This window comes from Dermacentor albipictus, chromosome 8, assembly GCF_038994185.2.
Source record: "Dermacentor albipictus isolate Rhodes 1998 colony chromosome 8, USDA_Dalb.pri_finalv2, whole genome shotgun sequence".
In the NCBI taxonomy this organism is placed as follows: Eukaryota; Metazoa; Arthropoda; class Arachnida; order Ixodida; family Ixodidae; genus Dermacentor; species Dermacentor albipictus.
Genome location: NC_091828.1, coordinates 10,725,327 through 10,752,339, shown reverse-complemented (window position 1 = coordinate 10,752,339; position 27,013 = coordinate 10,725,327). Strand labels below are relative to the sequence as shown.

General features: G+C 45.7%; 1 protein-coding gene, 1 long non-coding RNA gene and 1 pseudogene across 2 annotated transcripts; 2 read left to right on the top strand and 1 right to left on the bottom strand.

The window, feature by feature from the left end:
* Window positions 1-9,001: 9,001 nt before the first annotated feature.
* LOC135915536 (uncharacterized) lies at window positions 9,002-12,353 on the top strand. Its single transcript, XM_070524565.1, has 5 exons — window positions 9,002-9,227; window positions 9,293-9,418; window positions 10,439-10,531; window positions 10,891-10,968; window positions 11,965-12,353. Exons 1-5 carry the CDS (start codon window positions 9,032-9,034, stop codon window positions 12,351-12,353), a joined length of 882 nt encoding a protein of 293 aa, XP_070380666.1. The 5' UTR covers window positions 9,002-9,031.
* A 4,294-nt stretch (window positions 12,354-16,647) lies between these two features.
* LOC139049203 (uncharacterized) lies at window positions 16,648-17,479 on the top strand (annotated as a pseudogene).
* A 220-nt stretch (window positions 17,480-17,699) lies between these two features.
* LOC135915553 (uncharacterized) lies at window positions 17,700-19,508 on the bottom strand. Its single transcript, XR_010568645.2, has 3 exons — window positions 19,177-19,508; window positions 18,625-18,749; window positions 17,700-18,235 (listed from the first exon to the last, which is right to left on the bottom strand). It is a non-coding gene; the product is annotated as an uncharacterized lncRNA (long non-coding RNA).
* Between the last annotated feature and the right edge of the window lie 7,505 nt (window positions 19,509-27,013).

The window sequence follows — 27,013 nt, the reverse complement described above, 5'->3', positions numbered from 1 at the left end:
GGCGAAGTGCTAAAGATAACAAAAAATAAATCAACCAAATTCGCGTTATAAAGTATTCCTACTCAGATGCAGAATGCCTCGTGAGGACAAGGAAGTAATTACTGCGGCGTGTACATGAAATGCACAGATGAACAGAATGAATCATTGAAGCGGCAGGAAGGCAGTAAAGCGTTTAGTAGTTACTTGACATAGTTAGTGAGCGCGCTGCACATACTAAACACGAAGAACACGGGTTGGGTACGGGACACGCGGTTCCTGTTAGCGCTCGTACTGTGTCCATACTTTCTTTTTCGTTGGTGCCCGTCACTTTTTGCACTGACTACATAGCTCAAGTAAACGCAAAGCGGGCCGTTAGAAGTAAATTTCTTTTTTCGATAGTTTTCATTGTCTTCACATTCAGATTTTCCGAAAGGTTCTTTGCAATGGTTACTGAATCTCATTAAAAACTAGTAATTTCTCACCAGAAGTACGGGGTTTAAGGAAAAAAACGCGCATGGTGCATTTGGACGTTTTCTGCGTATGCACACTTTTTCAACTCATCTAGCTGCGGCAGTTCGATAAGCCCATCACCGCTTTGCCTACATAAATGACGATCTTTTTCAACGTAACATAACACTCTGTCGACAATAAATTCGGAAAAGGAAGTTTGCATTTACGGTTACTGAAGACATGTTGATGAATTTCGCCTAGCATTTCGATTTGCAAGCCGAGATGTGTACTTTAATCTTCTGAAGCATCCTACGATTAATTTTCCGTAAAGTTTCCATTCAAGTTAAAAGACAAAAGTTCATTGTAAGATAAAGTGTTGAATTCGGGTCTGCATTTAAAACAGGTGGCAGTATGCTTACGCACTACATAATGCTTACTTGCCGGGTTTAGAGATCACCATCAAAGTTCTTATTATTAACCGAGGGTCCCACTACAGTTCTTTCACTTTGGGACCCTCGTATGTGTATTTGTGATGTAACTACTTTTTTTAACCAATCTATCTGGATCTGCATCTCATGTACGTTATCTTTCAATTGTTCTAGGACTCTTGTTTCTTTCTTCGTTTGTTTAAACGATTTAGTGTCTGGCTTTCCTCATAATGTGACTCTGTAGAAAGTTGGCCATGGCTGATTTGTGATGAAAGGTATTTCATGACAGACCCACTATCACTCGCGTTATGTGTTTTTTTCTTAGCATTGCTGATTGGCGTGAACGTTGCGACATCAGCGAAGCACAGAAAAAAAAATTTCGTACATAAAACACGAACAAAGCTTCGAGTACGTTCCCCTGCAAACTGTAATACAAAATTTCAAAAATAGAACATATGAATAAGCTGTCTCTTTTCAATAAACTGAGCTAGTCTGTTCACATACCTCAGAATCGTACGTCCGCCATTTCTTAAGTATACTCGAACGAAATTGATTCGCCATCCCGGCCCTGCGAAAGTGGATGTTCAGCGAAGATGTTGAAAACCACGAATACTGCAGATGAAGGGGGTATGCAATGTTTTTGTCTTGGAATAATGCTAGTAATGGGAGTAATGATAATTTGGGCAGCATGCCACCACCCGTAGCTGTGCTGCAACAACATTGAAAACTCTTGATAGGCTGCTCCTTTTCATGCGAAAGCCCAGGGAAGCGACTCCCCACGTCGCAAGCGGCCGTCGTCGGGGCGGAAGCTTGCGCAACACTCATCTTTAGCGGGAAACGCATGCACTGCTTGCTTGGCATTGTTATCGGGAGCACCATATTGTGAATTATTTGGTTCGGTTTAATGTTTTGCGCTTGCTCTTTTCTCAAGCATATGAGCTTTGGAATTTTGTATTCGTAATTTCAAGGAAGGTGTGGACTGTTCGCTTTACTTAGCTGACTAATTACTACGAAAATAAAATAAGAAAAATGGAAGTGATACCAGACGAAACTGGCAGGTTATTAAAGAATTCATAAACATCAGTACAACTAAAAATCACATATCGTGTGTGAACCACGATTCTGCTGATATTACTGACCCTCAAGACATAGCTAATGTTTTCAGTGACCTTTTTAGTACTGCAGACGGTAGTCAGCCTGATTCAACGTTGCTTAGCTTTCCGCGCTGTGCTCATTCATTTTACCTGTTCACCACAACATCGCTAGAAGTATGTAACTTTATCAATTCTCTTAAAACAACCGGTCCAGGCCTCGACTTGATACGCCCCTCTAGCATTAAGCTTGTGTCTCACGAAATCTCACCTGAGATAGCACATATAGCAAATAGACTATTTATAGATGACATCTTTCCGAATCACCTCAAAACAGGTAAAATAATCCCAGTATTTAAAGAAGGTGACCATAAGTGCATGAGTAATTTTCGTCCTATCTGCATTTTGTCTTTTTAAGTAAGGTCATCGAAAAACTTATACATAATCGCTTAACTAAATAATTATCCATATTTAATCTTTCAACTCTAGATCAATTTGGTTTTCGTGACAATTTTTCAACTGAATTAGCGTTCATTACTTTTACTGAGAGGGTTAAATTAGCCATCAATCAATGCTTCTTCGTTGGTGCTCTCTTTCTTGATTTTACAAAGGCGTTTGATACAATCAACCACCGTATTCTTTTAAGTAAACTTGAATCGTATGCCATTTCTGGGCCGCCCTTACAGATCCTTCGCAACTACCTAAGTGACACACAATATATAGTCGAAGTTAATGGTGTCTTCTCCACATCAAAAATGTAAATACAGGCGTCCCTCAGGGATAAATACTAGGGCCACTCTTTTTCTCATGTTCATTAATGACTTGCCAGAAATATTGACACATGCACACTGCATTCTTTACACTGATGACACCACTATTTTTGCATCTGATAAAAATTAATTTGCATTGCAGGATAAATTTAACGCTGAGCTAACGAATGTTCATTCATGGTGTGTAAAAACATGCTAACCATTACCTCATCTAAGGCAACATTTATTGTATTCCATTCTTCAAAAAAAATTACGGTCGCGTTACGGAAATTTACGGTCGCGTTTTCAGGCATTTCTGTTTGGAATTCAATAGCATCTGATATGAAGACATCTACATTATTAGCATTCAAGCGTAGAACGAAGGAGCATTTCACGAACACTTTATCTAACGCGTAGCATAATTTAATGAACCTAGAATTAGTTAGATTTTGTTCACTTTACCATTACGCAATGTACTGCTCAATTACCGAGTTACTGAATTTTGCCTATATTTGATGCTTCTCGTTGTTGGCTTTACGCGCCATTTATCCTCGTTTGAATTGCTGCATGTTATTTTTAAGACTTCTTCATATATTTTTCTTCTTTTTAACTGCGTGAATATACTTGTGATTTTTTAATAGATTTTTTTCTCTCTTACCGTTTATTTCCGATGATGATGTAGAAATTGTATAATATATGACATGACTCACTGTTTGCCACGATCCTACTATCCCCTTTTCATGTCTTGTTAGGAGGTCCCCCCGACAGTTGCTACTTCGGGACCTCTGAAAGAGTACTTATACCCATCTTGTATTTGATTTTGTCAAAAATAATGATTGATTGATTTGATTGATTGATTGATTGATTGATTGATTGATTGATTGATTGATTGATTGATTGATTGATTGATTGACTGGTTGAAGTCTCTGCCTTCAAGCCACGGCTCCTGCCGCCGCACGGTTCACCCGTAATCGTTTGGGCGGCATTCTTTACGAAATGAACGTGTGTGGTCGACAGTGTCATTCCCTTCTTCCTACACGCACACTTTAATATCGGCTTCGGAAGAGGTAGGAGGCAAGTCGAAGCACCGTCTCAAAGAAATTCTTGCGTAAATGACTCGGTGGTGATGGCTCCTGTAACATTGACCGCGTAGGCCTGAGTAACGTAGACCGCGAAATGGGTTGGCGAGAGAAAAATTCGGAAGATTGAAATGTACAACATACGCGTAAATAAATAAATAAATAAATAAATAAAATAAATAAGCAAATAAATAAACCAATAAATAAATCAATACATTACTAAACGAACAAATAAGAGCTCATACGGAAAACAGGTATTATGATTGTCAGGGTTTTTGGAAATGTTCGCACCACTAATCTAATAGAACAAAGAAAGTTTTGTGTGTAGAAGAAAAAAAAACTAGAAAAGGGCCCTTTTTAGAAAGTAGCACAGTTGCGCGTGTTGCAGAAGTGGCACGGGCAATCAGCGTGAGAGATACAGACGAAGGGAAACAAAAACCGGATTCAAATAACTGAATGCGAACTAATGTTATGGAGGAAAAATATTAAATCTACATTTTTTCACGCAGCCTAATTCGAGCGAGAGACTGTGAGACTGTTAGATCTTGTCATACATATCGTCAACAACATGAATGGGTATGGTGGTGTATCTACATGCGAAGAAACATATTAGGCGTCTTAGTATGGCTGCACAGGATCATTGTAATATATGCGAACGAATACTGATAGGTATTATTTGTTTCAGGCAGCACTTACATTTATTTCCTTTTCTTTCTTGCTCTGGCTTCCACCCACGTGGTTTCCTAGTGGCTATGGCGTTGTACTACTAACGATGGCGTCGCGCGATCAAACCACAACATCGGCGGTCGCATTTCGACCGCGGCGAAATGCAAAAACGCCCGTGCGCTGTGCATTGCGGGAATGTTATTGATGCCCAGGTGGTGAAAACTAATTCTTAGTCCCACGCTAAGGCGAACCTCATAACGTTGTTTTGGAACAATATCCTAGAATTAAACTTTTTTTGCGCTACATTCACTTTTTATTGGGAATGGGCGGGAAATGAATGCTATACGTTAAAATACTTTTCCAAGCAAAGTTCTCTTCAATTCAGTGCTTCGCGGCGCTCAGCCCCCGCCGTATTCAGCGCTTGCTCCCCGGCGTATTCGTATTTCGCGTGGTTTTAGTAATCTAAAGCAGCGTTGTAGCTGTACGATAAAGTTGAGACTCATGAGCCGCAGTAAATGTGGTTTGCATTGGGGAAGATGTGGCACTTTCGAGTATCTTCAGCGCTCGATAGCGCGCCTCCTGCGTAAGGCGGCCGTTAACTGGAAATTTCTAGTCACTCAGTGATGGGTGCGGCAGTCGAACTGGCGTACCCAGCGTTTAGATGCCTGTGTGCACGTCTCAAATATAAACTTGCGCGCACCGCATAGCCCTGTTCTAATACGTGTCGTGATGTTTAACTCTGTGAAAGTGTACGCAGCGCCACCTCCTTCTGTGGCTTGAGCCGCCCAGTTCGAGACGTGTCTAATCATTAGTATATAAAATCTGTCGCAAGATGTTGGTAGAATTTGTGGAACGGAATGGGCTCCAAATAATGAATACCTTCTTCAAGAAGTGCAGTAACATGTAGTGGACCTGGAAAAGCCGTAATGAAGAAACAACAACCGAAATACATGTCATAATCTCTGCCTGTCACAGCATAGTGCAGGATGTAGAAGTGTTAACTACGGTAAAGCGCAGTGACCATAGGAAAGTGAGGTCTGGGAGTTCTCTCAATATCAAGGGGGAAAGAGTATAATTAATGAAGATGAAACTGCAAAACCTAAACGCATTAATGGTAAAAGCAGAAGAATTAGGACTGGTGCTCGCATAGAAATATGCAGCTTTAGAACAGGAAGATGAAAACATAGCGGTAATTTCTGAAACAGTAAAAGAGCTAATTTCAGAAGCAGCAGCTCAAGTGGGAGGTAAGTCTCCAAGGCAACACGTAGGTAAGCTCTACTAAGCAACAAAGAAAGTAACAAAGAAATGGTCAAAGCACGAAAGTATCCAACTCGATAGATGTCATAGAATTCGCTGAACTGTCGAAACTGATCAACAAGAAGAAAGCAATTGATAATCGAAATTACGAAGAGGGAAAGATTGAGGAAGCAGTAAAATTGGCGCAACACTAAATCAGTGAGAACAAAAGTTGGCGTAGGACAACGTAAAATGTATGCACTACAATATCAGTTGTGTAATGTAATCAGTAATTTCGAATATATTGCTACGGAGGGATAAAAGAAGAGAGGAAAATAGTGAAAGAAGAAGATCGCGAGACGCTGGCTCCTGCGTGTTATAGCTAGTAAGGCGCCTCAACCCCATTGACTACTCTTGTATATATACATTGTAAATGCGGTCTGTCTATACTCCCAACGTCACCGTAACATATTGGTGGAGGTGCGGTGTACCATGGCAGGAAACGGAACTCCACAGGGGCCAGCGCATCACTGTCCTCACGATGAATGGCGATAAGCACGCGGGATCAACCTGGTCGCCGCCTCGAACGTCACCATCGGCAGCTGCGTTGCTGTCCCCTTCGCTTGTGGTTGTGCAACCTGAGGATGCCGGAACATTCTGCGCGACTGATGGTGCCGACGTTGGGGAGTGGGCGGCTATGTATGAACGCGTGAGTGGAATCAACAGATGGGACCCTACGATTATGCTAGCTAACCTGTTGTTCCATCTGCGAACCATGGCAAAGGTGTAGTTCGAAAACCATGAAGAGGAACTGATCAGCTGGGACCAATGCAAAGAGAAGTTAAAGAGTTGTTTGACAAACCATCCGGCCATAAAATTGACGCAAAGCAGGAACTGGCCTCTCGTGCCCAATCTCCCGTGGAGTCTTATGTTTCGTAAATCCAGGACGTACTGGCGCTTCGTCGTAAAGCCGATTGCGACATCACAGAAGCTGAGTAGGTAGGGCATGGGCTCCATGGAATTGCTGAGGATCCGCTAATGTGAAATAGCTGCTCTACTGTTGAGGTTATCAGTAGAGTGCCGACAATTTGAGCAAGTCAAAAGCTGACGCTTCCTAGAACCATTCTCCAGACTTCCCAATATTGCCGCAACGTCTACTTGCGACAATCAGCCCGTATAGAGGCATGCGTCGCCACAAGAGGACGTGGTGCGAATCGTTCGACGTGAACTGGACGCGATGGCACCCGGAGCCATCTATTCGCGTAGCCCCTCGTACAACCCATCGTTAGCTAGGAACTTGAAAATATTAGCCTACATTCTGTCTTTGCTGTCGCCAAATCTAGAGCCAACGAACGCGCGTCTACTATTTTCGCTCCACTCTGACGCTTCTCTACACGTTATCGCAACCCGATTGAGTGGAGAACTGCGGACGACCAGACGATATGTTTCACCTATCGCTGCATTGGTCATGCCGCCCGATACTGTCGTAATTTGTGGCTTTCAACATCTCGAACTCCGACGAACGTGAACCGTTTTTATGGATATACCCGCAATGTTTCGCCCCCCGCCGAGTCTAACAGCGCTGACAAATCTGCTAGGAACACGTGGTACAGTCGCTAACCATCGCTGCACGGAAACAGTCTCGTTGACCGGAAACGCGTCGCCGATCTTTCCGTTCGCCGCAGCGACGTCACCTTTCGTCCCCTGCGGCTTTTGGCCGCACCTTTTCAAAAAAACTAAGAAATGCAGCCCTCGGACGTGGGGCTGCATTGCCTGCGACTGTACCAAATCCTCTCTCTGTGCCCACAAAGAGAAGTGTAATTGACGTTAAAATAGACCACGTACTTGAACAAGCACTTGTCGACACTGGAACCCACGTAGTGTGATGAGTGCTAGCCTGCGTAGACGTTTCAAGAAGGTCTTCACCGCAGCAGTTTCCCGAGTGCTTCGTGTGGTTGTTTTTGGAATGTGTACTGCGCGTTTAAGTATAGCTGGCCGCCCTACTTTTGTTCTCTTTGGTGTGATAGACAACTTCCATCACGACGTTATCCTTGGATTGGAATTCTTACCCTTCCATTCTGCTCTCATGAACTGCGCAACCTGTGTTTTGTTTTACAGTTGAATCTGCCTCAAGTCGCCGATGCTCCGAGCACCACTCCACCGCACTTGTGTTCGCGTCAAGATGTGCGTCTGTCGCCTGAAGCAGTCACTTGCGTTGATTTGACCACACAATCACTGATTCCCGAGGGCGAATATGTCCGTTGCCCCATCACCAACGTGATTTTAAACCGGAACATTCCTCTTCCGCATGTGCTGGTGACAATTACTAATAACGGCATCGTTCTTCCGCTTCTGAATTTCAGCCTGTGCCCTCTAGTGCTTCCAGCCGGCATGTTCTTGGCCAGCGTTCCTTATACTTCGGAATTTGACATTGAAAGTATGAGTGCCGAGTGTGGTTTCTTAGCGTCAATTGCAGATCATGGCTCTGGTTATCTAACGGATGACTTGGGGAAGACGATTGCTTTTGACCTCACCTCTGTACAGGCCACGGACATACGTCTGCTCCTCGAATCGTACCTTGTCATCTTTGACTTCGGCGACCAGCCTTTAGAACAAACATCTGTTGTTCCCCACCGTATCAACACCGAAGACAGGAATCCTATTCGTCGGCCACCCTATCGTGTACCGCATGCTGAAGTTAGCGTCATCCAATCAGAAGTGGACAAATTGCTCCGCGAATGGGTCCTCGAACCATCAGCCCGCCCTTGAACTTCGCCTGTCGTCTTTGTGAAAAAAAGAAACAGGGTACCTGGCATTGTTGCGTCGATTATCGTCATTTCAACAAGATCACCCGAAAAGAAGTCTACCAACTACCACGCATGGATGACACCTTGGACTGATTGCACGGAGCCGAATATTTGTCGTCCATTGATCTTTTGGTCCGGCTACTGCCAGATGTCACTTGATGAAATGGATCACGAGAAGAAGGCCTTCATCACACCTGATGGTTTATACCAGTTGAAAGTCATGCCATTTGCCCTCTGTGATGCTCCTTCGACATTTGAACATATGATAGGCTGTGTTCTGCGAGGCTAGAAATGGACCACCTGTCTTTGTTATCTTAACAATGTTATTGTTGTTTCTCCCACGTTCGGTAGCCACCTTACCTGACTCGCTGCAATTGACCGATTCCAAAAATCTTTCTGCGCACGCGCCAAGCCGGCGCGGCGCGAGTGCCTCTTGCGGTGGCTGTCGTAACTAGATTTGGTTGGAAAACAGCGGGGAGCAACGCGGCTACTCCGGACGGTGTTGCTGCGGGAAGACTGGTGGTTGCGCTTGTGGTTTTTTCGAGTATGCCCGTTAATTGTGTCACCTTCGGGTGTAATAACTACTATTATGGAAAGGGAAACTCGAGCTTCTTCCGATCGGCAAAAATGTATGCGAAGAAAAGGGCTCTGTGGATATCTGCAGTGAGGCGTGCAAACCCGGACGGCTCATTGTGGCAGCCAACAAAGCCTGCTCGAATAAGCGGGGTGCAGTTCATCACCGGTAAGTTTTCTTTACAAAAAACTTCTTTAGACCATCGTGTCGTAATCTCCCTCTGTCAAACGTAGGCCGGCCGTCGAAACTCATCAATCATCCGGACTATGTACCGAAAGCGTTAACGTACAGCAAGACTCCGGGCGAGGCTGCTGTACGGCGGCACAACCGTTGCGTGAACAGGCAAAGTGACTGCAAACGTAAGTAGACGAACGTGCTGTGAAGAAAATTAAATTATGGGGCTTTACGTGCCAAAACCACTTTTTGATTATGAGGCACGCCGTAGTGGGGGGACTCCGGAAATTTCGACCACCTGGGGTTCTTTAACGTGCACCTAAATCTAAGTACACGGGTGTTTTCGCATTTCGCCCCCATCGAAATGCGGCCGTCGTGGCCGGGATTCGATCCCGCGACCTCGTGCTCAGCAGCCTAACACCATAGCCACTGAGCAACCACGGCGGGTCGTGCTGTGAAGAAAGCTTGTATTGCTGCCCTGTGGGTCACGATGTTACGTCACTATGGATTGGGACTGCGGAAGGCGCGTGTGAGTGTACGATCACCTCAGGGTATTTATTCGAGTTCGCTCAGCTCTGAATCGTTTGGAGGCCGTCACTAGTTTGGGTGCCTTGTTACCGTAGGCGCTTGCATAACGTACAACACGTCGTCGTGCCAACGTGAAGGTGGTTAGTTGTCACGTCGGCTAGCTTGTTATCGGCCGCTCATCTTGCGTGTTTTAACGTATGTACCATCGCTGGCCGTGCTTCGTACGTTTCCTTGGTATGTACACTAACAGGACGGCGCGAGCCGAACTATCCCGCCCCCTTCGTCCCTCTACCTTTCCCCCTTCCTTGTTTTTTTTTTTGTGCACGCGATTTTGTACAGTGCGCTGCTCTGAGTGGCACGCAGCTACACTGCTATAATTTTCTCATGTAAATACAGCGCACCAGTTATTTTACGAGACGGACGCACTGAATCGCGCAGTCAACTGTATTTGCTTGTAACACAAAGATAACATTACTTTGCTTTGCAACAATGCAGTCCATTAGCATTTACGTTTCTGTAAAGTTCACATGACCTGAAACAGCAAAAATGTGCTATTGTAATACAGTATGTAAGAATCTGAGTATAACGAACTTTTTGGCATTAATGTAACAATTTCTCAAAGTATCTGCACATTGTTGTTTGGCTGTATGTAACATATCATGTGTATAAACTTTCAGGAGCTGCCAGCACAGGTTATGGTCTCAAGAAACAGAGCTCCAGTTTTGAATCACCGGACACTCAGCGTACTGCAGTCAGGGAAGAGCAGTATGGTATACTTCGTATTTAACACATAATTTCGTTCATTCAACGAATTGCAACCTTGCGTAAATGATTTATTGGAATCGTGCTTCACTGGAATAACCCTTGTGGGAGAGACACGTGCAATGGAAGAATGGCATGACTACTGCCATTTTAACCTATTCATTGATTAAATGTGCACATTACTAAAATAATGCAAAGGCTCTTTCCAGTCAACTATTTTCAGTTGTGTCATATGTCGTAGGGTCAGGAGCCTAAATATGCCCAATATCTTATGCCAAATTTACTTGAAAGGAAATAACTAGTTTACCACTATCATATTTATGATATCGTATTCAGCAACAGTACAGAGCTTGTCTTTTTTCACAAGTTGATGCAGGAATGGAGTGTTCACAGCATGGCAGTAAAGCTGCAGAAGTGTTACTGCAACTTCAACCAGCAATAAATGGTGAGTTAGGAACTTCCGTATCGTAGCACCTAAAGTCTATTGTCGTGCTCTTAAACTTTTTAGTATAATGAAAACACAAGGGACAAAAGATTATCTTAAAATGTATCGCCAAGGCGCAACACCTCTGCGAAATTACGTAAACAGAGTTTTTGATATCACATTTTTAATAAAAGAAGTTACACAAGATATGGTTTACAAGCTAAAGAGCTGGTTAGCTGCTGTTAATTTGTTGTCGAGGTGAACATGCCATCCGACTGTTATTGCAACTAAGTGACTGATTCTGATTTTAGATGACCCCGACACATCTATGCATGATTTGGATTGTAGCCCTGCTGACGTAAGATCTGCTTCTTAAGCATCAGAAAATAGTAAGTTGGAGCTAATTTTGTACAACTGTTCTCAAACTCCACTTTTTGCTGATCAGGGCTTCAGAAACAAAGCAAAAAGGGCGCATATATAAAGCAGGCAAAATTTTTTTATATGATTGTGTGACAAAATACAAATTCATTATTTTCCCAGAGGCAGAAATAGTTCCATCACCAATGAAAAGTAGGGCAAACTGTTCATGACCTAGTAGCCCTGCAACATAAAGTCATGTTGTGCAGTTGTATTGCTGGCTATGAACAACCATACACAACAGAGGCTCATTGCAATGTCTTTCTGGTCATTGCACTCATTATTGCTGCAGTTCAGTGGTATTAATTGTACAACTCCTGGAATATTACGAAAGTGCACATTGCAGTTTTGTAAACTTCATGACATTCATACCAATATTCTTTAGAAGACGATACTGCATTATAATGCTCCAAGCTTGTACTGCATCCCCGTCCATCTCATTTCCCATTCCAAGGACTTAAAAGGTCGAGGTAACTTCAAGCAAAGATGTTTTTCATACTGTATGTGCATGGCAAGCAGATTAAGCTGCATCCTTATGCAATGCAATGTGTATGCACACTAAATATCTGTGCAATCTGCCTTCCTGTGTCCATCGTGCAGGTTCTGAGCCAGGCCCCAGCCAAATGTGTTTGAAACAGGACGACGAAAGTGAAGCAACTGCGCAGAAAGAAGTCGCACTCCTGTACAAGACCATTTCCCTACTGGAGAGGCGGAACATCAAGCTAGAAGGGTGTCTGGATGAGGCCTTGTCACGACTGCTGACGCTAAGCATGCTTGAGAAATCGGCAAAAGACTGCCTGTATTACACCGGCCTTCCTAATTACGGTGTTTTCAAGAGCCTGTTCAATTATCTTAAACCTCGTGCCAGTAAGATGTCGTACTGGGGCTGGGAAAAGAGAACGCGAAGCGATGCCCCTGGCCACCCAAACGAGACTTTCTTTCTTTCTTTCTTTATTGATTTATTTAAGACAATGAACAGATTGTCTTAGGGGACACGGCTAAAGCCAATACATTTGCCTGACTAGGCCGTGCCACCCGTACATTGGCAGCAACATGGCAGTGGCAGGCTTTCAGGAGATCACACATGAAATTAAAGTAGTACACATTTTCAACACTTGAGTACACAATTCGCGTAAGAAGAAAGAAAAAAAAAGGTTAAAGTTTATACAGTTTTCTAATCAATTGAAGCCCAACAATGACAGGAAAAAAAATGTATGTACGAAATTTTCCATACCTGTAGCTGAAAGGTTAAAGTTTACACAGTTTTCTAAAAACAACAACAAGAAACATGAACAGAATTTTCTATACCTGTAGTTCAACATTTCTGTTAGTCTTCGGATAGTAACAATTCTTTTACCGTTTTCTTAAAGCTTTGCTTTGAAATTCCAGAATTTAGCAGGTCCAATACCAAGGGGTAGTCGTTTAGGAGGTTAGGAAGTTGAACTGCTAGTTTTTGATCTCCGTATTTCGTTCTGCAACGTGGTTTTCCTATCAGAGTTTTTCTGAGCTTATAGTTTGTCGTTCTGCCATGGTATTTACTTTGGAAGGAACATTTGTCTTCCCAGAATTGCCGTGAAATTTCGAGGAATAATTTGTAAGTGTGAAGTTTTGATGCTGTTAATATTTTATATTTGTTATAGTATAGTTTAGTGGTATCAGTACGTTCTAAGTTACCTATCGCGCGCAGTGCGCGGTTTTGGAGTGTTTGAATTGATTTTAAGTTAGTTTGTGTAGTGGTTGACCAAACTAGCAAACAATACGTTAATCGAGAATGTATAAGCGCGTTGTAAATATTGCGCTTCACATTTATTGGTAGCAAATATCGCAACCTATTTAGCACACCGACAGCACAAGCGATATTTTTCTAAGAACGTCTACGTGCGGTGTCCAGGACATATTTTCATGGAATATAACTCCTAAAAATCTGGCTGTTGTTGCCTGTTCGAGGTTGACCTTCTGAAACTGGAGTGTTATCTGAGGGTGGATTATTGTTCCTTTTGATTTAAACACTAGATACTTAGTTTTAGTTATGTTTAATTGGAGTTTATTCGCATTTAGCCACAAGCTTAGTTGCTGTAACCAGATGTTAGCTTGCTCAAAAAGATTTCCTATTTCCCTTCCTGAGAAGAACACGTTAGTATCATCCGCGTATAAAATAATATTGGAACAGCCTTGAATATTGACAATATCATTAATATAGAGTAAAAATAAAACAGGCCCCAAGACGGATCCTTGCGGCACGCCGTACTTAATGTGCTGAATTTCGGAACTAACTCCATTTATTGTTGTGTACTGTGTTCTAGAGGTCAGATAGCTTTTTATTAAGGATAATGCGACACCACGAATTCCATAAAGAGGTAGCTTTTTCAAAAGGACATCGTGTTGCACGCAATCGAAGGCCTTCCTAAAATCTAGAAAGATACCTAGAGTTAGCATTCGGTTTTCTATGTTGTCAAGGATTTGTTCCTTTATTTCAAGTAAAGCGGTTTCTGAAGTTTTAGCCTTACAGAAACCATATTGCTCCTGAGCTATTATGTTATACGTGTTTAGAAACTCACAGTCTTCTATTAATTACATGCTCAGCAATTTTCGCGAAGACAGAAAGAACGGATATTGGCCTGTAGTTATTCATGTCGTTAACTGGGCCACTCTTATGAATGACAGTCACTCGGGCTAGCTTCATCCTATCTGGAAACACACCGTTAGAAAGAATTAAGTTACAGATATGTGAAAGAGGCGTGCTTACAATTTCACTGACGGCTTTCAACGGCTTCACTTTTATATCATCTTCACCTGAAGCACAACTGTCTTTCAACGATAAAATTATTGTCTGTATCTCGTGCTGCTCAGTTGGCACCAAGAACAGCGTAGAAGAACATCGATTTAATATATATTCCGTGCAAGAGGCTGGTGTATCATTTTGTGAGGACGCACCAGCATCAATAAAATGAGAATTAAAAGTATTTGCAACCTCAATATCTGACAATTCACTATGCTGAAATGCAACTTTTCTTGTGATAGCGCCTTTGTTAATTACTTCATTGATCGCTTTCCACATGAGGTTTGAATTACCCATGATAGCAAAAAACTTGTTCGCGTAATATTCTTGTTTAGAGCGTTTAATATCGGAATTCAATTTGTTACGCTCAGATTTAAAGACCGAAAGTCATCTTCGCTTCTGCTACTCAAAAAGATTTGGAAGAGCTTGTTACGACATTTTGTCCTGTTATAGAGGTCACGAGTTATCCAAGGCTTTCTAGCTTTGTTGTGTTTTTTAAACTTCTTAAGTGGGAAACATATGTTGTATAACAACGCGAAGGTAGATATAAAAACATCGTAAGCATTGTTTACATCAGTTTCCGCAGTCACTTCGTCCCACCGATAACCAGAGACTAGTTCAACAAATTTCTTAACACTTTGTTCTGAATAAATTCTTTTTAAGCTTTCAGGGCATATATTGGATGGCTGTCTATGAGGTAGCAGACAGTATATAGGCAAGTGATCACTAAGATCGCACATAAAGACTCCTGCCCTTAAATATTCAGCAGAAAAACTCGTCACACAGAGGTCAAGTGTTGTCTGGCTTGTAGGTGTGATGCGAGTAGGCACGTTGACGAAATTTGAACACCCGTATGATTCAAAAGTTTCCTGAAAACGCGTATATTCTAGGTTGTCTGGGCAAGCATCTATATTAAAATCGCCCATTAATATTGTTTCGAGTTTAAGTTCGGTGCTGAGTTCTAATAATTTTTCAGTAAATTCTAAGAACTTGCACATGGATCCAGATGGCGGGCGGTACACTAGCGAAATCAAGGTTTTCATGCACTGAAGACCAATACATTCATAGCATTCGTTAACAATCTTGAGCTCGGGGATTATACTGTATGACAAACCAGAACGGACATAAATAGCAATTCCTCCTCCTAGTTTTTACGTTCGGTAAACAGAGATACACTCATATCCAAAAATAGAAGCGCATTCATCCTCTGATGTAAACCACGTTTCACTAAAACAAAGCAAATCGAAGCAGTGTTGCAGCTCAGACAGATACAAACTGACTTCATCAAACTTATTTCTCAAACTTCGCACGTTAAAATGAAATATTGAAAGTGGACATTGGTTCTTTAACGACGCGACATCCCCAGCAAATTGGAATTCCAGGGTCGCCATTGTGGTTTAGTAAACATAACACATCTTTTGCTATCACGTATGCCGCCATCACTTCGAGGCTGTAAGACTGGCCAGATCCTCCTCACGGCGTATCACAACAGCTCGGTCGCCGCTTCTTTTTCGCACCAAAACTTTACCGTTTGAGTGCCAGACGTATGCGTATCCTGAGGTCTGGGCCCATTCCTTCGTCTTTGATAAAATAGCACGTGATAGCCGTGTCATATTTTCACAGAAAAACACGTGCCCATGGTCCTTTAGTTGCTTCTTGTTAGCAAGCCAGGAATCGCGAAGTTCCTGGTGAACAAAACGGATAATGATCGCCCGAGTTTTGCCTTGTTTAGCGGGAAGTCTGTGTATAGCCATAACATCACTCTTATTCAATAGTGGAAGCTTAATTTGCATCGCTACTTCGTTTAGCTTCATCATTAGGTCTTCGTTCTCGCTTTCAGTAATACCGTGTACTTCAATATTTAACCTGCGGCTACGGCATTCAAGGTTATCCAGATCCCGTTTGATTTGAGACAATTCACTGCTCGAATCTGCATGTTCAAGTTGATCAACTCTGTTTGATAGTTGTGTGGTAACTTTTTCCTGAGCCTGCAGCCTCGTCTGAAATTCATCGAATTTATCAGAAATATGTTGCACAGACGACTCTAGTTCCACAAGTTTGATTGGCAGATCCAAAAGGGTATCTAGCTTGGTTTCGATTGCTAGAAGTCGAACTGCTATGTCTCTCTGCGGCGTGTTTCGCTCAATTTCAGCAACCGCCCCTTGTCCCACCCCCCGACATGTCTCACATTTCCATGCCTTCTTAGACATGTCGCGCTTTCCAGTAAAAGCTTCTTCCGTTATACCGGAGCACGAACCAAAATGAAATTTGAATTTGCACTCACAGCAAGTCATGTACAAGCCATTGTCAGGCACCGCGGAGCGGCACACACAACAACGCGACATTTCAACAGGTACTAGTAACACTCGTAAATCTCAAGCAGCGTTGGCAGCAGCGGCTAGCACATACAAAAGGTAACTGATAGAAAACCACCAACCTGTAATATTTCAAAAACGTGTTTCAGCGGACATGCGTCAGATGCTGCTGCTACTGCCAAAGTGCGCAGGAAAACAGGTTGTCAGGACTTGATATAGCCACTGGTCCAGGGGGCGCTTCGGAAAGTGCGTTGATAGTAGATCTATGGCAGGGAAATCCGACCTAGCTGCAGAATTTTTTATGGTGCTTGTGCGGCTGAAAACTGGCATGGCTGGAAGAGAACAAGCACGCAATTTTCTGATGTCACCAAACCAGGTTAGCCGCATATTTGCAACATGGATTAACTTCCTTGTGCTGGAACTTGAACGGCGCACGAAGTTTCCAACACAAGAGGCTATTGCCCAGCACCTTCCAAAATCATTCAAAGGGTTTGAGAATACTAGACTGGTCATAGATGCCACAGAAGTTCGAATACAACGTCCCTCTTCTCTTCATGCCCAGCGGCAAAACATTTTCAACGTACAAACATTATAATACTTATAAAGTACTAATAGGGTGCACACCAGATGGCTATATTAGCTATGCTTCACGACTTTCGGGAGGATCAGTGTCGGACAGGGCAATTCTGCAGAGCTCTGGGCTTCATGATAGATTACAGCCTGGGGATGCTATAATGGTCGACAAAGGTTTTATAGTGCCTTATTTACCCCAGGGAATAACTATCTACAGGCCACCATTTCGTGAGCCATACCAGGCACAAATGCCACCTGAAGCAGTGGAAAAAACTCGTCGCATTGCATGTGCAGGGGTGCATGTTGAGCGGGCTATTGGACCACCAAAAGCTTCTATATTCTTGATGGGGCATTTCCAATTTCTATGATTGACATAGCAGAACAAGTTTTCAGAGTGTGTTGCTTCTTTAGCAACTTTAAGCCGCCACTAATAAAAAGTGTAAACTAAATTTTAGTAAACATAACTGGAAAAAGAGTAGAATGTTGTAGCTGCTCCATAGGTAGTCAGCTTTTTGTAGAATTTGTTTGTCCTGTTTTAGTTATTCCTGACAAATTTTCTGTATTTAGCACAATAATAAGAACTTCTAGCACTTGTCATCACCCTTTAAGTCACTTGGTATTGGTACACCTTTATTAGGAATGCAGCACTGACCGCCAGCAGGTTCTGCCAGACCTCTTTTGGAGACAACTTTAGTTTTCTCACTTTTATTCGTAACATGTATTGAGGTTCGCACACATAAAATCGTTTCTTCAGCATCTTGTGCGATACATACATGAAGTGTGAAGCTTCCCTAGTAGCTTTACACACCCTATGAGGAGCTCTGGCACAAGTGCATGATTCATAAAATGGAGTAGTTTTTACATATATTGCATCCCTCTCCTCTTGACAAAGGGGCTTCATTGATGCCGTGTGTGCATTAAACGATGCCAATGTGCTGATGCCCCATAGGTTTTTATTGTCTTGAATCAAGACCTCGGATGGTGGTTCTTGAACTCCTTGTGGCTTCTCATCTGCTAGTTTCATGTACCGCAGTACTTGAAGTGCTGGGTAGCAGGCCAACAGGTTCTCCTTTAATGATGTGATGTCGTCTTGGTGAAGTGGAACTGCACGGCTTGAACTTCCTTTTTTGATGGAGTGCTCCGTTTATTGGATGATTCAGAAACACGATCCCCTTCAGCGGCACCTTTGGCATTGGCCTCTTTGCTGCATTAGAGAAAACATGCATGTTTAGTTCTGCAACGAACAGTTCGTTTTCTCATGCTTTACTGAGGCACACAAACAAATACGAAGCTACTGTTGCTTTCAGTTGCTTCAAAAAACTGAACTTTAGCATGTTTGCAATGCAAAACAAAGAGGAACACGTCTAATACGTACAAAATGTGCAGATTCGCGAGCCAGAAAGTTCAACATGTTTTATTAGTTTTGTTGTTTCTGCTGCTTCAAAAATAAACTGCTCATGTGAACATGACCTTGGTTTTATGGTTTCACTGATGCATGTATCGGTTTGCAATGCGCAAGCTCGATACATTTGGATTATGACGAGAGCGCTTTAACATGCTACCACTTGCACTACATGATAAAAACTGTCATACCTTCCGGCGGTACAATCCATTAGCATGGCAAGTGCGTGCATGAAGGCTGTTTGTTCTCTTCAGTAGTCGCCAGGTCAGCAAAGCTCAGAAGCAACCCTGCAACGTGCTGGCATGTATCGCTGCGCCTATAAGACAATGCCGCAGGTTATTCACACAAAAATAACACACCTGCCTTGGAACATTTACGCCGTCGAGCCTCTCTCGCTCAAACGTCTCAATCTAAACAAGCGTAGTACGCGCAAAGTACAGTGCGGCCAGGATTCAGCGCAGTATATATATATATATATATATATATATATATATATATATATATATATATATATATATATATATATATATGCACGAGGGTGCTGGAACAAAAATACGGTGGCGGTTACCGCTTGGCTCTTGCATGAGTGAAACATTCGACATGCAGCTTTCGTAAAACCTACAAGATAACGTCACTACACTATAAAAAACGTACATAGAAGAGGGGAGCACGTTGCGGTCTGCCGTGTCCGCAATCTTTCATTACGCTAAGAAAATATTCATCGTACATATGAGTTATCTTACCGGCTATGCACTGGCAATAAGCTCCGATGATCTCGCCCGCAGCTTTCGTATACCACGCCGACAGCACGGAAAACGTTGCCCGTCTTCGTAGACGGCTTGCACGTCACTCACACCAGTCCAACTTCTTGACCAGCTGTGGTGAAATTTATCATATGGTTTGCAACATAGTCTTCGTCATGTGGCGCCCAGCATCTAGGCGCCTGACGAACGGTCGAAGTGTTTGAGGACACAGATACTGTAAAACGCCGTCGTTCGTTACGGAGCACTTCAAGAGGCCCCTTGTTCATCACGTGTGCGCAAACGGGAGGGGCATATTGTCTTCTTCAGCCATTATTCACGCACTGATCGAAGCAAATTGAATAAAACACGGAAACAACGCACAATGTAGGTCGTGCCGATACGCGGTGCACGGACTTCACGCCGGCGCAGGCCTTGTTTTCCAACCAAACGGCGTGGCGCGAGGTTCTTCGTTTTCCCTGCAGGCGGCGCTCACAATTTTGGAATCAGTCAATTCTTGCGGTCTTCTGAAAAGCTGGCCTCCTACTGAACACCAAGAAATGTCAATTTGGGTGCCATCAGATTACAGTGTTGGGACACCTCGTTGACGCATCGCGCCGTTCGCTGTTTCCCTGTGCCCCGTCTTCCTTCTGACGTGCGCTGCTTTCTCAGCCTATGTTCTTAATTTCGCCATTTTATCAAAACCTTCGCCGACATTGCTCGGCCTTTGACCGATCTTCTTAAGAACACGCGGTTCTCATGGGGCCCTGAGCAAGCTCACGCGTTCGCCACTGTCATCGGATTTCTGACAACCCTCCCATACTTGCCCATTTTGATCCACCTGCACCGACCGAAGTCCACAATGACGCAAGCGGCCATGGCATTGGCGCTGTTCTGGCCCCACAGCAGAATGTTACCGAGTGCGTGATGGCTTCCGCCCATTCCTGCTATCACCTCCCGAGAAAAATTACTCCATCAACAGGCGGGAGTGCTTGGCTTTAGTTAGGGCTGTCACCAAGATCCCGCCATATTTTTACGGCCGCACGTTTTCGGTCGTTCCGACCACCACGCCCTTTACTGGCTGTCTCCCCTCCGGGACCCCAGAAGACGGCTTGGTTGCTGGGCCTTGCGGCCTCAGGAATATTAGTTTGTTGTCAACTATAAGTCTGGACTTCTGCACAAGGACGCTCAGTGTCCCTCTGGTCACCCTTTGGGTCCCCCCGATCCTGCTGCGCAAGATCTGGTGACCTCAGTGATGGCAATGACTGACATGACATACATGCGCGCTGAGCAAGAACGCGACGCATTCTTACAGTTCATCATTGCCCGACCGCAATCTAGCAGCAGTGACGGCACGTGCTGCTTGTTCATGCTGCACGACGGCATCCTCTACTGTGGAAATATCAACCCTGTCGGCCCTGAGTGGCTCCTAGTCGTTCCTCGTCATCGGTGATCCGTCGTTCTCGAAGAACTTCAGGATGCGCCGACCTCGGGACAGCTTGGAGTTTTGCCTACGTGCGACAGCGTACGACATCGGTTCTTCTGGCCGGGTCTCTGCCGCTCTGTGCGTGGTTATGTCGCAACTTGCGAATCGCGTTACTGCCGGAAGAAACCTCCCCTGCCACCTGCCGGACGACTCCATCCAATTGAAGTTGCCTGTGAACTTTTCTTTCGCGTAGGCCTTGACCTGCTTGGCCTTTTTTTCCGACGACGACTAGATGGAATACGTGGATCGCTGTCGTTACTGATTACGCGACATGCCACGTGGTAACGAAGGTGTTGCCGACTAGTTGCGCAACTGACGTCACCGGTTTTCTTCTTCACGACGTCATTCTTAAGCACGGTGCACCTGGATAGTTACACACCGCGGCCGCTCGTTCTTGTCTCGAGTTCTGGACGACTTCCTCCGATCTTGTGCCATTGAGCACAAGCTGTGCAACACCTACCACCCACAAACGAACGGTCTTACCGGACGTCTCAACCGAACACTCTCAGAGATGCTGTCGATGCACGTTTCCATCTGTCACGGCGACTGGGAGGCCACGCTAGCGTACGTGACATTCGCGTATAACTCGTCCCGACGTGACAACGCAGGATATTCGCCTTTTTTTCTTTTGTATGGTCGCGAGCCCTCATTGCCGTTTGACACCATCCTACCTTCTGTGTGGCGCGTTGCCACTGAGTACGCTCGTGAAGTCACCGATTGCGCTCACATGGCCCTTCAACTCGCCCGATCTCATTTATTAGCCTCGCAGCACATGTACAAAGAGCGCTACGACCAGTGCCATCACGATGTTCAGTTCCCCTCATGTGCTTGGACGCTCCTTTAGTCACCATGTCGTCGGGTCGGCTCCTCTCAGAAGCTTCTTTCTCGCTACACAGCGCCTTATAAAGTCCTGTGTCAAATTAACCACGTCAATTACAAGGCCGGACCGTTACAGTTTCATCCATCGTCAAGTCTGCCACCTGTTGACATTGTGCACGTCTCACGGCTGAAGCCATACTTGGCTCGTAGTTATTCGTCTATGATGTGCCAAGACGGTGCTTTAGCACGCAGGGGTCCTGTTACAGAGGGATAAATGAAGAGAGAGGAAGAAGATCGGGAGACGCTGGCTTCTGCGTGTTTTTACTAGTGAACCATCTTTGCCCCTTTAAACCTTCTTGTACATCACCATCATCATCATCATCAGCAGCAGCAGCAGCAGCAGCAGCCTAGTTACGCCCACTGCAGGGCACAGGCTTCTCCCATACTTCTCCAAATACCTCGGTCATGTACTAATTGTGACCATGTTGTCCCTGCAAACTTCTTAATCTCATCCGCCCACCTATCTTTGTGCCGCCCTCTGCTACTCTTCCCTTCCCTTGGAATCCATTCCGTAACTCTTAAAGACGATCGGCATGGTCGGTGAGGGCGATGGCGTCGCGCGCATACTCGGTTGTTGAGGTGGCAGCAGGAGGAAGTACCGTGTCAAGGGGCAAGGTCGGTTCGTGACCGCAGAGTAGATAAAATGGAGAAAATCCGGTGGTGTCGTACCGGGAAGAATTATAAGCAAATGTGACGTAACGAAGGGCAACGTGCCAGTCGTGGTGGTCCTTCGAAACGTACTTGGACTACATGTCGGTAAGAGTACGGTTTAACCTCTCTGTCAGGCCATTGGTTTGAGGATGGTATGAGGTAGTCAGCTTGTGCTGAATTCGAGAGGAAGTTATGACCACGGTCAGTAAGCAGCTGTCGCGGGGTGCCACGCACTAAGAAAATGTCACGCAAGAGAAAGTCCGCGACGTCAGTGGCGGAACTGGTAGGGAAAGCCCGCGTGATAGCGTATTGGGTGGCATAATCAGTTGCGACGGCTACCCATTTGTTCCTAGATGATGACGTGGGACAGGGACAGAGGAGGTCTAATCCAACACGAAAGAACGGTTCCACAGGGATGGTGATCGGCTGGAGATGACTGGAAGGTAGTACCTGAGGGGTTTTCCGACGCTGGCAGGGATCACAGGCAGCAGCATAGCGTCGGACGAGCGAGCGAGACCAGGCCAATGGAAGCGGCTGCGGACGCGGTTGTACGTGCGGGTTACCCAAGATGCCCTGCAGTGGGTGCGACAAGAAGATCAGGACCATCAGGGAGGAAGTTCCTTCGGTATAGAATGCCGCCCTGGAGGACATATCGGCGAACGGATGCGTCGGTAGGTGTAGAACGCAGACGCTCGATGAGTACTCGCAGCGATAGGTCTCGGTACTGCTCATCGGCGATGTTAGCGAAGGCAGACACAGTGAAAATGCCGTCGGCGGTACTACTGTCGGCGTCGTCAGGCTCGTCTACGGGGTAGCGAGACAGGCAGTCAGCGTCCTTGTGGAGTCGGCCAGATTTGTAGGTGACAGAGAACGAATATTCTTGGAGGCGTAAGGCCAAGTGACCAAGTCTTCCTGTAGGGTCTTTCAATGAGCATAACCAGCAAAGCACGTGATGGTCTGTGACAACGGAAAACGGTCAGCCATATAAGTATGGGCGGAACTTTGCAACCGCCCAAACAAGGCCCAGACACTCACGCTCAGTGATGGAATAGTTGCGCTCCGCGGACTAGAGGAGCCTGCTGGCCTAAGTGATAACACGGTCGTGGCCGTGCTGGCATTGTGCCAGTTCTGCGCCAATTCCGTGACCGCTGGCATCAGTACGGACTTCGGTAGGCGCAGAAGGATCGAAATGGGCCAGAACGGGAGGGGTTGTGAGAAGGTTGATTAGAAGCGAGAATGCAGAGGCCTCGTTATCGCCCAACAGGAAAGGGGCGTCTTTTTTGAAAAGCTCGGTTAGTGATCGTGCTATGGTCGCGAAATGTTTCACGAAACGGCGTATGTACGAGCAAAGGCCGATGAAGCTGCGCACATACTTGACACACTTCGGAACAGGGAAGTGCGGAACAGCATGCCTGAGTCCGGTTGCAGTCCGTTCCCGTCAACCAGATGTCCAAGGACGGTAATCTGGCGACGGCCGAATTGGCACTTCGATGCGTTGAGTTGCAGACCGCCTCGCCGAAAAACGTCCAGGACTGTTGAGAGGTGCGTAGCAAATGTTGGGGAGAATTCTATAACGTCGTCCAAGTAGCGTAGCCACGTGGACTATTTCAAACCGTGAAGAAGGGAGTCCATCACGCGTTCAAAAGTGGCAGGAGCGCTACATAGACCAATCGGCATCACTCACTTTGAATTGATAAAGATCGTCGGGTGTTACAAAGGCAGTCTTCTCGCGGTCGAGATCGTCCACGGCAATCTGCCAATAGCCGGAGCGAAGGTCAATAGAGGAGAAATAGCGAGCACCGTGGAGGCAGTCAAGGGGGTCATCAATCCGAGGTAGTGAATACACCACCTTTTTGGCAACCCTTTTAAGGTGACGATAATCTGCACAAAAGCGCCATAAGCCAACCTTCTTTTTTATCAGTACAACAGGTGGTGGAAATGGACTACATGACGGTTCGATAATTTTCTTGGCAAGCATTCTGCGAACTTTGGCGTGAATAACTTGACGCTCAGCCGTTGATACTTGATACGGGTGGCAATGAGTAGGAGGGGCATAGCCGGTATTAATGCGATGTTTAACAGCTGTTGTTTGGGCCAAAGGACGATCGTTAAAGTCAAAATATCTTGGTAGGGAAGCAGAACGCGGTAGAGCGCAGGAGCGTGCTCGGACGGCATGTCGGGTGCAATTATTTTCTGCAAGTTGGCGATGGTACAAGTTGCCGACTGCGATGGTAGAGGAGGATCGGCTGAATTATCGTCTACTGAAATCGATGCTACAGAGTAATCCTCGAATGAGTAAAGCTAGGCCAGAGACATCCCACGTGGTAGCACTTGTGTCGTCAAGCCAAAATTTACCACTGGCAGGCAGACGCAATTCGCCGTAATAGATAAAACTGTATGAGGTACTTTGATCCTGTGTGTAAGGAGGACGTCTTGCATAGGAGCCGCGATGTAGTGACCGTCGCGGACTGGCGGGGATGACATGAAGTCAACGTAAGTCAGTGCCGAAGGTGGCAAGCGAACGAAGTCGATGGAACTGAGGTGAGTAGGGTGTTGTTGAGCGGGATCCAGAACAGGCAGGTCGAGGCGGAGAGTACTGGCGGAGCAATCGATGCGAGCGATGCGAGCAATCGATGCTCACGGTAGTGGAGTGATCGGCAAAGGAGACGCGGGTGGCAGACATACCAATTACAGGGGCTGTTCTGCCATCGGTGACACGGACAACAGGCGTCGTGGCGGGCGTGATTATTTTCCTCAGCCGGTTACGAAGGTCAGCGCTAATTACCGACAAATGCGCCCCAGTGTCTATGAGAGCAGATACAGGAACACCGTCGACTTGCACGTCAAGAAGGTTCAGATGAGTGGGCAACGTCAGGAGAGGATTTGGCGTCGTAGGGAGCAATGCAGCGTTACCTCGAGGCGCTACATCGTCTTCTTTTCCGGCTGAGAGCGGCGTCCGAAGGGAGTCGGCGAATAGGAGCGACGGTGTTGGGGGGAGCGAGATTGTCGTCGTTGGGGCGAAGGCGATCGAGTATAGGGGCGGTTCGGCGCAGGAGAATCGGTGGCGGCATTATCTGAGCGGGCAGCATAGGGACGAGAAAGGGCACCTGGGGGGCGACAGTAGGCAGTATATGTAAACTGGTTCGGGGAACTCCAGCTACTGCGACAGTGCCGAGAAATGTGCCCAATTCGATGGTAGTGAAAACAAATTGGCCTGTCTCCGCAGTGCGCCATTCGGAGGGGTTGCGGAAACGTGGTGGGTAAGAAGGTGCGGGCGGGGCGGAATCGAAGAAGCCGGGTGGGTATCAGGGCGATGGGCCGAGCAGATGGTGTGAATACCCATGTTGGCGAACAATGACTGCAGGTGCACTGGAGGGACTGGTGTCGAAGGCAGCCGGATAGGCGGCCTCGATCTCACAACGGACAATCCTGGTAACATCGCCAGTGTTGTTGGGACGAGGAGCGTGCGCGCAGGGAGATGTCGTCGGGGTGTTGGGCAGACGGGCAAAGTGTTGGTCGATACGTCGGCTTTTAGCGAGTTCCAGGCGGCGGCACGCTTTTATAACTGGATCCAGCGTCGACACGTTGTTAAATGCGAGCAAGTTGAAGGCGTCATCGGCAGTGTCTTTGAGGATGTCGGAGACCTTGTAGGACTCAGTCATGTGTGCGTCAACTTTGCGGAACAGAGCCAAAACGTCCGGAATGTACGTGACCTAGGGCTCAGTTGACGTCGGCACACGACTGGATAACGCCTTCTGCGCGGCAAGTTGGTGACCGTATGTGTGGCCCAACAAGTCTCGGAGCTTTTGCTGAAGTGAATCGCAACTGGAGAGCTCATCTTCGTGTGTCAGAAACCAAACTCGAGGTGTGCCACCGAGGTAAAAGACTACGTTGTGGAGCATGATAGTAGGGTCCCACAGGTTATTGTGGCTGACGTGTTCATCAGGCTGATCCAGTCGTCGACGTCTTCCCCATTTTTTGCCGAGAATACGCCAGGATCACGGGGAGTGGTGAGAGTGTTGTAGGTCGTCGAAGTGGCAGCAGGTGTCGGAGCCGGCGGGGTCGAGTTGTCGTCGTCGGGAGGGATGATGGAAAGCTCGACGTACCGTCCGCTGCGAAGCTCCGTGACGAGGTACGGGGAACGTCCACCTCCACCAGATATGTTACGTAGGAAGACAACGTCGAAAAGCTATTTACAAATATATTTAGAAGGCAATACGCCGCAGTTGGCCGAGGGCAACAGCCCGCGCTAGCTTCCAATCGTCGTCGTCGTTTTCTTACTGCTCGGCTCTTCGTCATTGGAAATACTATCCCGTAGCAATATAATTAACTCGCGTTTGTTCCCTCACCCCAATCTGCCCTTTTCTTATCCCTTAACGTTACACATATAACTCTTCTTTCCATAGCTCGTTGCGTCGTCGTCAATTTAAGTAGAACCCTTTTCGCAAGCCTCCGGGCTTCTGCCCCGTACGTGAGTACTGGTAAGACAAAGCTGTTATAAACTTTTCTCTTGAGGGATAATGGCAATCTGCTGTTCATGATCTGAAAATGCCTGCCAAAGCCACCCAGCCCATTCTTATTCTTTTGATTATTTCAGTCTCATCATCCGGATCAGCAGCCACTTCCTGTCTTTAGTAGACGTATTCCCTTACCACTTCCAGTGCCTCACTACCTATCGTAAACTGCTGTCTCTTCCGAAACTGTTAAACATTACTTTAGTTTTCTGCAGATTAATCTTTAGACCCACCCTTCGGTTTTGCCTCTCCAGGTCAGTGAGCATGCATTGCAGTTGGTCCCCTCAGTTACTAACCAAGGCCGTATCAT

Bases quoted from the DNA above. Each gene is read 5' to 3' on its own strand.
- LOC135915536 (XM_070524565.1), top strand. From the start codon at position 9,032: ATGCCCGTTAATTGTGTCACCTTCGGGTGTAATAACTACTATTATGGA. The intron at 10,532-10,890 runs GTATACTTCGTA...TTTTTTCACAAG, and splicing joins AGTCAGGGAAGAGCAGTATG to TTGATGCAGGAATGGAGTGT. The intron at 10,969-11,964 runs GTGAGTTAGGAA...TCCATCGTGCAG, and splicing joins ACTTCAACCAGCAATAAATG to GTTCTGAGCCAGGCCCCAGC.